At 46.1% G+C, this 13,931-nt stretch overlaps 1 protein-coding gene across 2 annotated transcripts in view; it reads right to left on the bottom strand.

Annotated features, from left to right (window-relative positions):
* The window catches only part of RNF8 (ring finger protein 8), a 35,705-nt gene extending 27,412 nt beyond the window's left edge, over positions 1–8,293 (bottom strand). Inside the window, exons 1-2 of one of the 2 annotated variants that reach the window (XM_045193404.3) lie at positions 8,087–8,293; positions 360–488 (exon numbers count right to left, since the gene is read on the bottom strand). In XM_045193404.3, the coding sequence (XP_045049339.2) occupies positions 360–488; positions 8,087–8,197 (240 nt within the window). In that variant the 5' untranslated portion in view covers positions 8,198–8,293. The remainder of the gene's footprint in view (positions 1–359; positions 489–8,086) is intronic. The other variant, XM_024557776.4, reaches the window with a different exon arrangement.
* Positions 8,294–13,931: the final 5,638 nt, after the last annotated feature.

Genomic DNA, 13,931 nt, shown 5'->3' with positions numbered 1-13,931 from the left:
CCCGAACCACAGATGTGCTCCAGAAGCTTCACCAGATTCCTGGGTTCCTGGACCTTCAGGTTACAAAGGGCCAATCCTCCCCAGTAACTTAGTCTAGGTTCTGAGTAAGACCTACTGCCGCAATTCAGGTGTTCCCAGAGTAACTAACTTCAAGATCTTTGAAACTATTTTGACATCATCCAATCTCTGGTAGCATGCAGAAGGTGTTGTCTCTTGGGAAGACACCTGGGTGGTTAGGTGAGATGGTGTATTTTTGAATCTTTAAATTGTGTACATGTATTACCTATATACACACAAAAGCAGTTAAAAAATAAACAAAAATTCAATAAAAATCATCAGGCGTCAATGGATTCCCGTACCTTGTTGTCCATAATTGTCCACTGGCCCTCAGTGTTCTGCTTCAAAACACAGTGGTTTCGGGAAATCATCAGAGGGCAGATTTTTGACACCAGTTGGTATGTAACACCAAGTCCTCGTCCTAAAGTCACCTAGGAAGACACAACAATGTGAGAGACACCATCAGCCACTGTGCTGATAAAAAGGCTCACAGTCTTGTCAACCAGTGGTGTGCGTGTGTCCTGGCTTACGAAACCAGATTCCCACGAACCCCACGCAGCTCATCAGCAAGCTCCTCCTTCAGCTGCCAGGTGGGAGCCGCCGGGTGGAAAAAGGCAAGAAGCTGTGACAAGACGAGGCAGCTGAGCGGGCTTACTCATGGAGTGTCAGGGTTGGTAGGGCCCTGGAAAGTCATGAGATGCAGGAATTCTTTCTGCACACTCTCGTCACCTAGTCTTAACCACGGCCAAGAACCATGGCTTCTATACAAGATAGTTTGTCCAATTTTTTAACGGCTCTGCCTTGGCATCTTTCTCCCTATAAATTCCATCCATTGGCCCCGGCTCTGCCATGACATCATCAGAAAATCTCCAATTCCTCTCCCACATGGGTGTTACAGTGTATACCAAGTCTTCCCTTTTCCTGGCCCTGGGTTCCCCGTTACTTCAACCTACCTCTCATGGCACAGGTTTGAGTCTCCTCACTATTCTAACAGGTCTTTGCTATCCTGAATGCCACAGTAAGGAAAATGAACTTAATTTCTATTATGCAGTTGAATCCAAGCATCACTTTCCTAGTTCTAAATATTATCACTGGAGCATATAAACTGCATTTGCTTTCACAGCAGTTCTATCACACTGCCAATGTATCCTCAGGCTTAGGAATGGTGAAATTTCTTGGCCTGACCCTCCCCCAATAATTGCTATGCTAACTCATGTGTCTTCTGTCCCTACACTTGATAGTTGGTAAATCTGGATTCAAGTGCAAGACCTTACATTGATTCCTATTAAATTTCATCGTGTTAGTTCAGCCTACTACATGAGCTTGTCAAGACCCTTATGAATTTTTAATCTGCCATCAGACATACTCATTACTTTTTCCAACTTTGAGTCACCCATCAAAGGGATATGATGCCCTTTGTACCTTCATTCAAGACACAGACACAAGACTGAAAGAGGACACAGCCAAGGGCAGAGCTCTCAGGAGAGCCTGCTAAGCATTCTACCACACACTCTGGACACACCCTTTAACCAGCTGTAAATTCACACACAGTCTCTGCGTTGTGTCCATACTCTCCATTGTATCCACGAGGACAGCATGAGGGCCCTGGAAAAGGTGGCAAAGAAGCACAGTCACCTCTATCATACTTTCCTGATGGACCAGTCTAGTTCATAATGACGCCGTCAAGGAAGAAAACAGAATTCTTCTGAGGTCCAAATCTTAGCGTTCCCTGCTTGTTCTTCTCGGTGCACGAGCCACCTCTTTAATGACCCACGCCACAGCCTTACCTGGGAACACCACGTCAAATGATCTGTGGTTTTCTAAAAGCTGCCCTCTTTGCTCCTTTTGAAAATCTTTCAGGACCATCCCTGTCCTCCTCGGTCCCTCGAAGACCACGTGACTCTCCTGCCCTGATCTATTCTTCCTCTATAGCCGTTCCTCTCAGTAACTGACACTACCATCCAACCATCTGCTTAGCCCAAAACTCAGGAGCCATCTTCCATTCTTCTGTCCCTCAACCCACATTCCAATCATCAGCAAATTCAGCCCTGGCTGGTGTGGTTCAGTGGATTGGGCGCTGGCCTGCGAACCAAAGGGTTGCTGGTCCAATTCCCAGTCAGGGCACATGCCTGGGTTGCGAGCCAGGTCCCCAGTAGGGGGCATGTGAGAGGCAACCACACACTAATGTTTCTCTCCCTCTTCCTCCCTCCCTTCCCCTTTCTAAAATGAATAAATAAAATCTTTAAAAATATATCATCAGCAAATTCTACTGGCTGTAATTTAGTATGTCCTACATCTCTCCACTTCAATCTCTATCGTCACTACCACAGTCAGAACAACCTGGCTTTCACCCTGGGTGGGTGGCTCAGTTGGCTGGAGCGTCGTCTCATACACTAAAGGCTCACAGGTTCAATTCCTGGTCAGGACACATACCTCTGCTGTACGTTTGATCCCTGGTCAGGTGCATGCAAGAGGCAACCGATCAATGTTTCTCTCTCTTCCCTCCCCCACCTCCCCACGCAACTTCCTCTAAAACCAACAAACAGGTCCTTGGGGAAAAAACAACCTGGCTTCCACCAGTTACGCTGTTTTTGCTCCTGTGCCGGTCCTCTTAAACTTTATTCTTCACACAACAACTGCAGTGGTAATGTAAAAACATTAAATCAGGTCATTGCCCTTTCCTTAAAATTCGCCAATGATCCAAGCTTCCTCTCATAGCCTATAAGGTCCCGAAAGTCCAAAACCCGTCCGCCTCTGTAGTCGCATCTCCTGCTCTGATCGGAAATACTCGCTGCTACCTGGAGGCCTTTCACTCGTCTGCTCCACTTAGAACACGCTTCTCTCAGACACTCACACGGGCTCCTTCCCATCCTTCAAGTTTCACCTCCTCAGAGGCCTATCCTGATGACCGTACCTAAAATTGCTGCCTGCCCTCTACCCCCGTCCTACCCCACTGCACTCTCTCTCTTACTAGCAGGCACTTATCACTAACTAACGAAAGCCGAAACTAACTTGCTTATTTATTTCCGTCTCCTTCATGCCAGAACATAAATTTCGTGAGCAGGGACCTTATCTGCCTTGTGTGCCGCTGTGTTCTTGTACCCGGCATGGTGCTCAGTATAAGTGTCTGTGAATGAATGAGGAGATGTTGCTTATGAGCCCTCCCAGTTTCTAAGACGGGTCTTTCTGAGGCCAAAAGTTGGAAGCTGGGTTATTACCCCTGGAAACAATGGAGCAGCGAGTAGCCAGGACCTTTTACAATCTGACTTGTTTCCCTTTACACTTCTGTGGTGACCACCTCCACCAAAACCCTAAGTCCAAAGGTTTCCAGTTCTTTGACAGTTTGCCAAAAGTTCCACTAACTATGGAAGTTCTTCTGAATTAATATACATACGTATCCTTTAAGAATGGACTATTTAAGGGTGTATCTGTCATCCATATTCAGCAGGCATTTCCATTTAGATAGCTTTATTTCTAATAAAGAAAGTTTTCTATATTCCATTTTAATACTGGAAGGGAGACAGCCAGATGGCCACTGGGAGTGGCCTGGGAAGAGTATCACATAAAAGGGACATGGGTGCCTTCTTCTGAAACTGTCTCCTACAGACTTTGGGTCTAGAAAAGCAAGGAAACACTCTTTTCTGTCCTTCCCTTCACTGTCTGGTCCTAAAACTTACATTAGTGAACCATGGCTAGAAGTCTGCGGTGAGCTTATCTGGATGTCCCAGCATCACTTGTTAACACAAAACTAAACTTCCCACGGGAACAGTGCTAACAAACCACCGACTGGTAGGTTAGGGTTATTCCCATTTCCCGTACAATAACTTTGCAGGCTCTGAGCTCACTGAACTGACATCACCGCTCTACAAGATCACCTTGTCCTTACACACCTTCACTGATCCTATCCCCTTCCTCCTGGGAATGACGGCAAATATTCTCGAAGCATCCTTTCCCTTTTTCCAACCCTCTTGGTGCAGTTTCATGTAAACCAAACACACAAGAAGAAAAAGGGGGAAACGAAGATACTATGGCTTTTCCCAAAGGCCTAAATACTTTTTTAAAAATGTATTTTATTGATTATGCTATTACAGTTGTCCCATTTTCCCCTCTTTATTCCCCTCCACCCCGCACATCACCTCTCACCCGCATTCTCCCCCTTAAGTTCATGTGCATGGGTTGTACATATAAGTTCATTGGCTTCTCCATTTCCTATACTATACTTAACCTCCCCCTGTCTATTTTGTAGATCATTTATGCTATGTATTTCCTGTAGCTTTCCCCCATCCTGCCCCCTCCCACTCCCCCACTGATAACCCTCCATGTGATCTCCATTTCTGTGATTCTGTTCCTGTTCGAGATGTTTGTTTAGTTTTTGGGGTTTTTTTAGGTTCAGTTGTTAATAGTCGTGAGTTTTTTGTCATTTTACTGTTCATATTTTTGATGTTTTTCTTAGATAAGTCCCTTTAACATTTCATATAATAAGGGCTTGGTGATGATGAAATCCTTTAATTTGACCTTATCTGGGAAGCACTTTATCTGCCCTTCCATTCTAAATGATAGCTTTGCTGGATAGAGTCATCTTGGACATATGTCTTTGCCTTTCATGACTTTGAATCCTTCTTTCCAGCCCCTTCTAGACTGTAAGGTGTCTATTGAGAAATCAGCTGATAGTCTAATGGGAACTCCTTTGTAGGTAACTCTGCTTTTCTCTTGCTGCTTTTAAGATTCTCTCCTTCTCTTTAATCTTGGGTAATATAATTATGATGTGTCTTGGTATATGCTTACTTGGGTCCAACTTCTTTGGAACTCTCTGAGCTTGCTGGGCTTCCTTTGCCAGATTGGAGAAGTTCTCCTTCATTATGTTTTCAAATAAGTTTTCCATTTCTTGCTCTTCCTCCTCTCCTTCTGGTACCCCTGTGATTCAGATGTTGGAATGTTTAAAGTTGTCCTGGAGGTTCCTAAGCCTCTCCTACTATTTTTGAATTCTTATTTCTTCATTCTGAGGAAGGAAGTTGAAGTGAGTCCTAGTGTCCTTCCTGTCACTGTTGGTTCATTTTACATTTTCCTTTATTTCACTTTTCATAGCCTTCATTTTTTCCTCTATTCTGCAACCATATTCAACCAATTCTGCAAGCATCCTGATTACCAGTGTTTTGAACTCTGAATCTGATAGGTTGGCTATCTCTTCGTTATCTCTTCATCACTTAGTTGTATTTTTTCTGGAACTTTGATCCATTCTTTCATTTGGGCCATTTTTTTTTTGTCTTGGCGCACCTGTAAGTAGTAAGAGGCGGAGCCTTAGGTGTTCACTAGGGTGGGGCAACCCACATCACTGCACAAGGGGAGGGGTCGAGGGAGAACAGTGCTGCTTGTTCTGCTCTCTACTGACTTTCAGTCACTTCCCCCGCTACCCACAAGCAAGTTGGGCCCTTCTGGTGCTGATTCCCATGTGGGTGGATTTGCGTACATTCTAGGACCCTGTGGATCTCTTCAACCCTGTGCTCTCCTGTGAGGCTAGGAGCTTCTCCCACTGCCTCAACCCTCACAGGTTTTTTCAGTCAGGGCTTTTGAGGATTTCTTTTCCCACACTGGAACCCTGGGTTATGTGGTGCATCTCACTCCTCAATTGTTCCTCCCTGTTTATCTGCACACAAATGTGGGACCACCCACCCCGGTCCTCCAGTCGCATTGCCGTGAGTCCTCTCTACCCTGGCTGCCCATCTCCGCCCCTCCTACTGGTCTGGATAAATGTTTCTTCTTTAACTCCTTGGTTGTCAAGACTTCCATACAGGTCGATTTTCTGTTAGTTCTGGTTGTTTTTTTGTTTTTAAATTTGTTGTTGTCCTTTTGGTTGTGCGAGGAGGTGCAGTATGTCTACCTATACCTCCATCTTGGCCAGAAGTTCTTCTATTTGTGACAAAGGCCTAAATACTTATAGGGCCAGGTACTAGCTAATTTGCAATATTTTTTTTCAGAAAACTCTCTGGTTTAAGAAATTTAAAGACACACATTCAGACAGACAATCTACTACACTGAAATGAGAGGAACCGTGTTTTATTATTTTATCTGTGAAATCTGAGACTGAGGTGAACTGGGAAGGCAGGAAACTGATCTTACTCCGCTGTTATAATCAATGATATCAGCGTACCTTTCAAATCATGTGCACATCAGCTTGTGCTATGGTTTGGGACCAGTACAGTCAGTCAGACTTCATCTCTTGGCTTTGACTCAGGCCTCTCTTCACACACGCTGCAGACTATGCTCCAGCTACTTCCTAAGACCCCCAACCTCGCATACAGCCTGGCCTGACCGACCTCTCCACCACACCAGGTCGGAGACAAGCCAATCCGCCCATGTGTCTTCACCATTCCGTCTGATTTATGTGGGTCTCTCCCCAGATAAAATTATCCAACAGTTTAAAATATATACAGGAAAGCCTTTCAGTTCTTGCTGCAGATGTTTTAATTCTTTCTGTCCTCCTCTCCTCCCGCCAAGACTCATAATAAATTAATCTTCAGATGAACTTAATCTGAGGCGTGAGTTAACACTCGACTTCTAAGTACTTTAAAGGGCTGTTTGTGGAAATGCAGTATATATGTAGGGCCCAGATCAGGCAATTATGCGGAGATGCAAACCCTATACAAAACATAGTTACTATTATTCAGGTGTTAGTATCTTCATTTGTGAAACTTCCCAAAGGTGTATGATTTTGGAAAGGGAAGTGCAAGGAGAGGAAAACGCTCATTCACGAAAAGAATGAATGTCTAATGCAGACTTCTACGTACTAACACCTGGAGACAAAGAGAGATTTGGGGGCAGAGGTGTCTTCCTGATGTTCTTCAAATCACAGCACACAAGTAACCCTTTTAACCCATCTAATCTAGCAACATTTAAGGCTAGACCTGAATCTTTCTTCTGAATTGAGGAACCACTGCTCTAAGATAGCACTAAATAATCCACACCTTGGCACTTGATCACACAGCCGCCTTGATGTTCTCAGACTGCTACACTGTGTATAAAACCCTTCCTCCATTCAAGCCATAAACTCTTTGATGGCAGAAGTCTCTTTTTGGCTCCCTTACAGTACACTAAACAACGTAAGTACTCAAAAAATACGTGGGAAGCGGAATTGAGATCATATATAGGAAAATCTAATCAAACATACATACATAATAAAAGACTTCTTTATCTTCCACACAAATTATTTCCAAAACCTAAATGGTTCCCAGCCACAACCAGCTGTCCCTAATCCAGCTCTCCGCAAGCTGACTGCACTCCTAACTCCCCCTCCTCTCTCTTCCATCACCCTCCCCTGGAACCACCTCCCATTCCAAACGTCCCCCAAAGAAACTGTCTCACCTTTCCTCTTGGGTTTTTTTTTTTTTAATTTATGACCGCGTTGAAAAAAAAAAACAACATAAGCAGCCTCTATGTTTCTGAATCCCTACTCCGCAGCCAGCTCAGGGGATGCCACTCGGCAGTAACCGAGACTCACAGGATAAGTGTGGCCCACCCTACAGTGCCCATTTTCCTCAAGAGTTGGAAAGGAAGGCATTTTTACATTAAAGTTTGAGTATTTTGACCCAAAACTCGCAACCGTTTTCAAAATAAACTCAGAGAAAGTTCACGCTCTCCGCCGAGGTTGGGATCCGCAGGGCTCCGCGCGACCCAAACTGGGGCGCCCGCTTCCCTCCCAGACCAGTCGCCTCCTTCCCCTCGAAACCCCAGCTGGGCCTCACGTCCCGTACCCGGCTCCTTCCTGCAACCGGCCTCCCCAGCTCGCCCCGGAGGCCCATCTTTCCCCCCACACGGCCCCTACTTCCCCCAAACGCCTCCCACCCCAGGCCCTTCCCCCCACAACCGCTCGCACCACAACCCATTTCTCCCTTCTCTCCCCAAGGCCCTCCGCGTTTCTGTCCTCTTCCTCGCTCCCACCCGCTCTTTTCCATTCAGCCCTCGGGCCCGGGCCCCTCGGCCCCCTCCAGGCCCGGCTTCTTCTAACTCCCACCCCTCGAGGCCTGCCGCTCACCTCCTTTCCATCCTCCAGCAGGAGCCACTCGGCGTCCATCCCCACGCGCCGCAAGCACCAGCTCCGGCCTCCGCGGCGGTCCCTCGGCACCAAGGGGCCGGGCTCCCCCATCGCCCACTACCACCCGCACCGAGCCAGGCCCCGACCCCGGTTCCCGCCGCCCCTTCGCTTGTTTGACAACATAACTACACAACAGACAGAAGCAATCGCTCGGCGCTCGCGATCGACGCGAACTCTGGCCCCGCCCACCTCTGGCCTGCCAGCGAAGTCACTGCGCCTGCGCGAGAAGGGGCGCCGCCGGGCTCGCGCAGGTGTGCGGTTCAGCAGCCCCAGGTGGAGGTGGGGGCGGACGAGACAATCTAACGCTCGCTCGGCACTCTCCTCTGCCTTTCTAGAACCACGTCCCCAGTCCTGTCAGCCCTAAAATGGAAACTCTTCTCATCTTTCCTTTTTTTTTTTTTTTTTACATTTTGCTTCATGATGATTTCCGTAAAACTATAACCAACTTTTAAACAACTTTAACCTTGTTATTGCCCCGACTGGTGTGGCTCAGTGGATTGAGCGCCAGCCTGGGAACCAAAAGGTCACAAGTTGGATTCCCAGTCAGGGCACAAGCCTGGGTTGCGGGCCGGGTCCCCAGCAGGGAGCCTTGGGGAGGCAACCGCCCCTCAATGTTTCTCTCCTCTTACTCCTTCCTCCCCTTCCCCTCTCTAAAAATAAATAAATACTCTCAAAAAATAAAATAAACTTGTTATAATTTTAAAATGTTAAGTCTGTTCCTAAATAGTATCTATTTTGCCTGACCTTTTACTAGTGTATTTTTTTTTTAATGAAACTTATACTAGGCAAATCTAACCAGGCAGAAATCAGTCACTTGGGGCTATGTGTTGGAACCAGGATGGAATGCAAACAGACTTGAGAAAATTTTGGAAGGTGCTAGAAATTTTCTAAAACTGGACTGTAGTTATGATTGCACAGTTGTATACATTTACAAAAAAATCATTGAAACATACTTACACTTCCAGTGGATGAATGTTATGGTATATAAGTTATCCTCAGTAAAGCTATTAATTTAAAAAAGAAACAAAAAACAACACAAACATCTTCATTTGAGTCCCCAACATAGTGTGGTAGCTGCTCCCTATAGTGAGTACTTCTGAGATAACTCGATGCCCCCTTTTGTCATTTCAATTTTCTAATACCTGGTTAACAATTTTTTAAAATTGTGATGGGAGGAAATACACGTACTAAATAAATTATACAAAGTACATTAGCCAATGGCTGGCATTTATTGAGATCTAAGTGCTAAGGAACTGGGCCAAACTCCCTACAGACTTTATCTTATTTGCTTGCCCCTCATCAACAACACGATGACAGTGGTTACAATTATAATTCCTATCAGTACTTTACAGATGGTGAGAAAAGAGGCCCAGAGAGGTTGAGAAATCTTCCCAAAGTAAAATTAAACGGTGGAGTAGGGTGCCAGTCGAAGTCTGTTTCCAGAACCTAATTCCCTAACTGAGGCTGCAGCCCCAGCCTGGAGTTTGTTACCTGTGTGGCACTGTTGGATCAGGAATTACCCTTTGGGCTGTCACAAGGGGTAAGGAAAGTCGGCGAGTGCCATAACTGCACCCTCAGGGGGACAGACGTCCCCCTAGGCTGTGGATGGGTGACTGTCGGTGCCTGCACCTCCCCTTAGTGTCCTGTCCCGGGACAAGTGTGCCCAGCAGCCGTCCTGACATTTCTTCGTCTCCTCAGGCTCTTCTTGCCTGTGGTAGGTTCTCAGACTTTTCTTGTTTATAATAAGGTACTTTGAGGAGTACTGGCCCCGTATTTTATAAAATATCCCTTCATTGGGATGTCTCTGATATTTTTTGTTATTATTAGACTGGGGTTATAGGTCTCGGGGAGGAAGACCGCAAAGGTAAAAATGCCACTGTCATCAGATCCTATTGAGCGTAGAAGCTGTCAACAGGAATTATCACTGTGGATGCTAATCTTGACCATCACGTAGCTTAGGCACTGTAACGGTACTCCTTCCCCCCCTTCCCGTGGTGCGCTCTTTGAGAGGAGGTCGTTATGCACAGCCCACACTTATGGAGTGGGGAGCTGTGCTCTACTTCCTTCAGGGCAGGTTATCCGCCTTCGTTATTTGAAATTCTCCTGCGCAGCTTCGTCTCTTCTCCCCCGTTTATTTATTGAGTCATTTACTTATATAAATATGGACGCGTGGATACTTATTTTATACTTCGAGTTATAACCCAATACCACTTTACTTATTTTGTTACTCAGATTGTTCCCACTGTAGCTACACTGTCCCAGGACACAACCCCCATCGTGTGTTTTATTGAGCACTCGCTTACTTTCTGGCCCAAGATGTTTTAGGCCTAGAATCCGCCATTTCTCCAAGGATCCTTGGTTCCTTTGATTGGAAAATGGTATTAGAAACAAAGATCTGGGTACTGGGTGTGCTTATGGCCCATGGAACGTCATTGCTTCTAGGCTCTCTGAGCTGACAAAGCAAGAAAAAATACATGTGAATGAATCCTAAGCCCTCTATACCTATGAATACTTATGTATGCATGCATATTGTATGTGTGTATGCAATAACATACACACACAGACACACACACACACAGCTACCTACTTCAATGTGTAATCCGAACGTATGCACACTGATGTCTTACAGCTCTCATCCACCTGGCACTTGGATCATTCTAGTCGTTTCCCACCCTCACCCGCATTCCTGTCCCCTTGCTGATCTGTAACCTTTCGCTCCGACAGTGACAAACCTGGCCCCCACCATCAGCCATGCATTTGCTTAACTACCAGTCCCAGCACACATGTAGAGTGGCTTCGGAGTGAACCTGTACGCCCAGGGGAAACAGCTTCGACAGCTAGAGGGGACTCTTACACGCAGGGTTTTGCCTTTATTCTTACAGAGGTCGTTCAGTTCCAGAGTTACTTAGGTCAGCGCCCTTTCCCCAGCCCCTTCAGAGAGATTGTTTCGTACAGTCACACTCTTTTTTCAGACTCTGCATTCTGTCTGGATCCCTTGACCTCCTGAGCTAAATGATTTTTTAAATGTAGGTACACTGAAGTTCACTCTTCCTAATGTGCAGGTTTGCGAGTTTTGGCAGATGTGTAGTGTCAGGCATTATACTCTCATAGAGAATGTTTTCAAGGCCCTAAAAGAAATCCCTTGTGCTGCACCAGTTCATCCCCATCCCTACCCCACTCCCACACCTTGCTCGTTTTACTTAACATATATCCTGGAGATAACTCCATGGCAGTGTACACATATGTTCTTCCTTCCTCTTTACAGTTGTACATTACTCCATTGTGTAGATGTACCATGGTTTCTTCAACCAGTCCCGGATCGATAATCGGTTCAGTTCTTTCCAGTCTTTCGCTATCGCAAATAGTCCTATAATGAATTAGTAGGTACCAATTTTGAGTACCTACCATGTACTTTTTATATATTATCTTACTCAATCCTCACTACCAACCTGCAAGATATTCCTGTTTACCTAGGAGAAAACTGAGACTACTGGGTTGCCCAAGGTCTCCTTACCATGAGTTTCTTAAGGGTTATGCCTTGTTTTCTATTGTATTCCTGACATTTTTACTGAAGGGATGAATGAATGAAACTCTATGAGTAACTGGCGGTGCAAGGAACTAAAGCCAGGGCTGAGAGCTTGAATCTGTGTGTCCCCAAATGCAGCATTCATTACAGTCTAGCTGTGATCTCCACACTGGAATGGCCATACCCCAGGGAAAGACAGCAGGATGCAGAAAAGGAAGCAGGGTGTTGCCTGTATCTGTGGATCTGACACACGTCTCATTGCGTATACTCAACCAATGTTAATTGAACTGAGCTGAGGAGTGTTAGAGTTAGAAAGTGGGAAAGAAAACGGACAAGAGGAGAAGCACAGGGCAAGAAGGAAAGGAAAGAGAGAGAGAGAAATATGCAAAGAAAATATGGCAGATTATTTCCAAGATGATTACGATAAGATCACCCGTCCCACATGCTCTTACTATGTGACTTAACAGTCCTCACGTTGTATGATGGAGCGTGTTTCCTTCCCTTGCATCTAGGTGGCTATGTGACTCCAGGAGAAATGATGCTATGCTATTCATTCAAGGTGATACAGCTGCCCTGGCTGGTGTGGCTCAGTGGGTTGAGCACTGGCCTGGGAACTGAAAGATGGCTGGTTTGATTCCCAGTCAGGGCACATGCCTGGGTTGTGGGCCAGGTCCCCGGTTGGGGGGCGTGCAAGAGGCAACTGATTGATGTTTCTCTTGCACATCAATGTTTCTCTCACTCTTTCTTCCTCCCTTCCCCTCTCTGTAAAGATGAATAAAAATCTTCAAAATAAATTTCATTAAAAAAAAGAAGTGATAATGCCTTCCACCTGGACTTTTTGCGACACCCTGGGAACCCAATGAGGAGTGGAGAGAACACATGAAGAGGCTGCATGCAGAGGTTCTGGCCGACAGCTCCAGCCATGGTCCCAACCTCATCCAGCATGAGTGCCAGACGTGGGAATGAAGGTGCCCCTAGATGATATCAGCCCCCTGACCATGCGTTACCCCAGCCTTTGAGCCTTTCCAGCTGAGGCCCAGACACTGTGGGGTAGATCCGAGTCACGCCTGTCCTGCCCCGTCTGAGCTCCTGACCCACGGAGTCTGGGAGCAGGATACAATGGTGGTGTTAAACCAATGGGGACAGTGTGCGATGTGGCAATGAAGAACGGGAACAGGAGAACTGGGGTGGGGGGCTCTTGAACAGTCATTGGTGGTCCGCTTTAATATTAGGGTAATACTAGCTGCTGTAATGTACAAACCCCAGATTTCTGCGGCTAACGCAGTAGAAGTTTCTTTCTTACTCACGCAGCCATTCGATGCTGTGTTTCTGCAGGAGCTTGGACTACTGTCATCCTGGGGATTCTCTGTTCTCCAGGGCTTCGAGTCTTTTGCATTCAGAAAGCAAAACGGGAAAAAGGCACACCTGCTTTTTAACGGTAGTGTCCCAGAAGTGACTTATATTACTACTGCTCTCATTTTATTGGAGAGAGCTGTCACACAACCCCACTTAGATCCGAGGAAGGTTAGGAAACGTTGGCCAGGCAGTTCCCAGAAACAACTCTATACTACGGAAAAGCAAGCATGAATTTTGGTGGGCAGTTAGCTCTCTCTGGAAGACTTTAAAACTCAAGTTAATGAATTAAAATGATGATCACGACAAAGCTTCCCTTTCCCCTCCCCGCCTCTCCCATTTCCTTTCGTCTCCCTGGGACAGAGGTGAGGAAAAGGATGAAGTACAAGTGATCACATTTTGCTCGCTGTGCGGTTTTGTGTGAGGCCAGCGCCCACGCAAGTCAGTGGTAAACTAGAGGCCACTACTGTAGCGTGGTTGAGAGGTGTGTGGAGGCTGGAGCCAGGCTGCCTGAGCTCAAATCCTTGCTCTGCTACTTAGTAGATATGAGACCTTGAGCAAGTTACTCGACTCCCCCCAGCCTCAGTTTCCCCATTTGTAAGATGAGCGTGGTGATACAGATAGCACTTCACTTATAGGATTGTTATGAGGACTAATTTGGTCAATTCTCTGCTTGATACATAGTACGTACCCAGGAATTGCTCGCTATTGTTGCAGGAGAATGGGGTGTTAGCTTCTGCAGAGCCACCTCCTGTAGACACAAACTCTATCTTCCTATGACTTTTCCATGTTCTCTTGTCTGGGAGATGTGAGTATAGGATGCTTCCCTTCTTTAATGGGTGAAGTAATAAAGTAGAAAGCCCTTCAACAATCTTAGATTCTCTTATTACCCATCTCTAATACGCA

This window comes from Desmodus rotundus, chromosome 11 (assembly GCF_022682495.2).
Source record: "Desmodus rotundus isolate HL8 chromosome 11, HLdesRot8A.1, whole genome shotgun sequence".
Taxonomy (NCBI): domain Eukaryota; kingdom Metazoa; phylum Chordata; class Mammalia; order Chiroptera; family Phyllostomidae; genus Desmodus; species Desmodus rotundus.
This window is presented reverse-complemented; position numbering and strand designations above follow the sequence as displayed.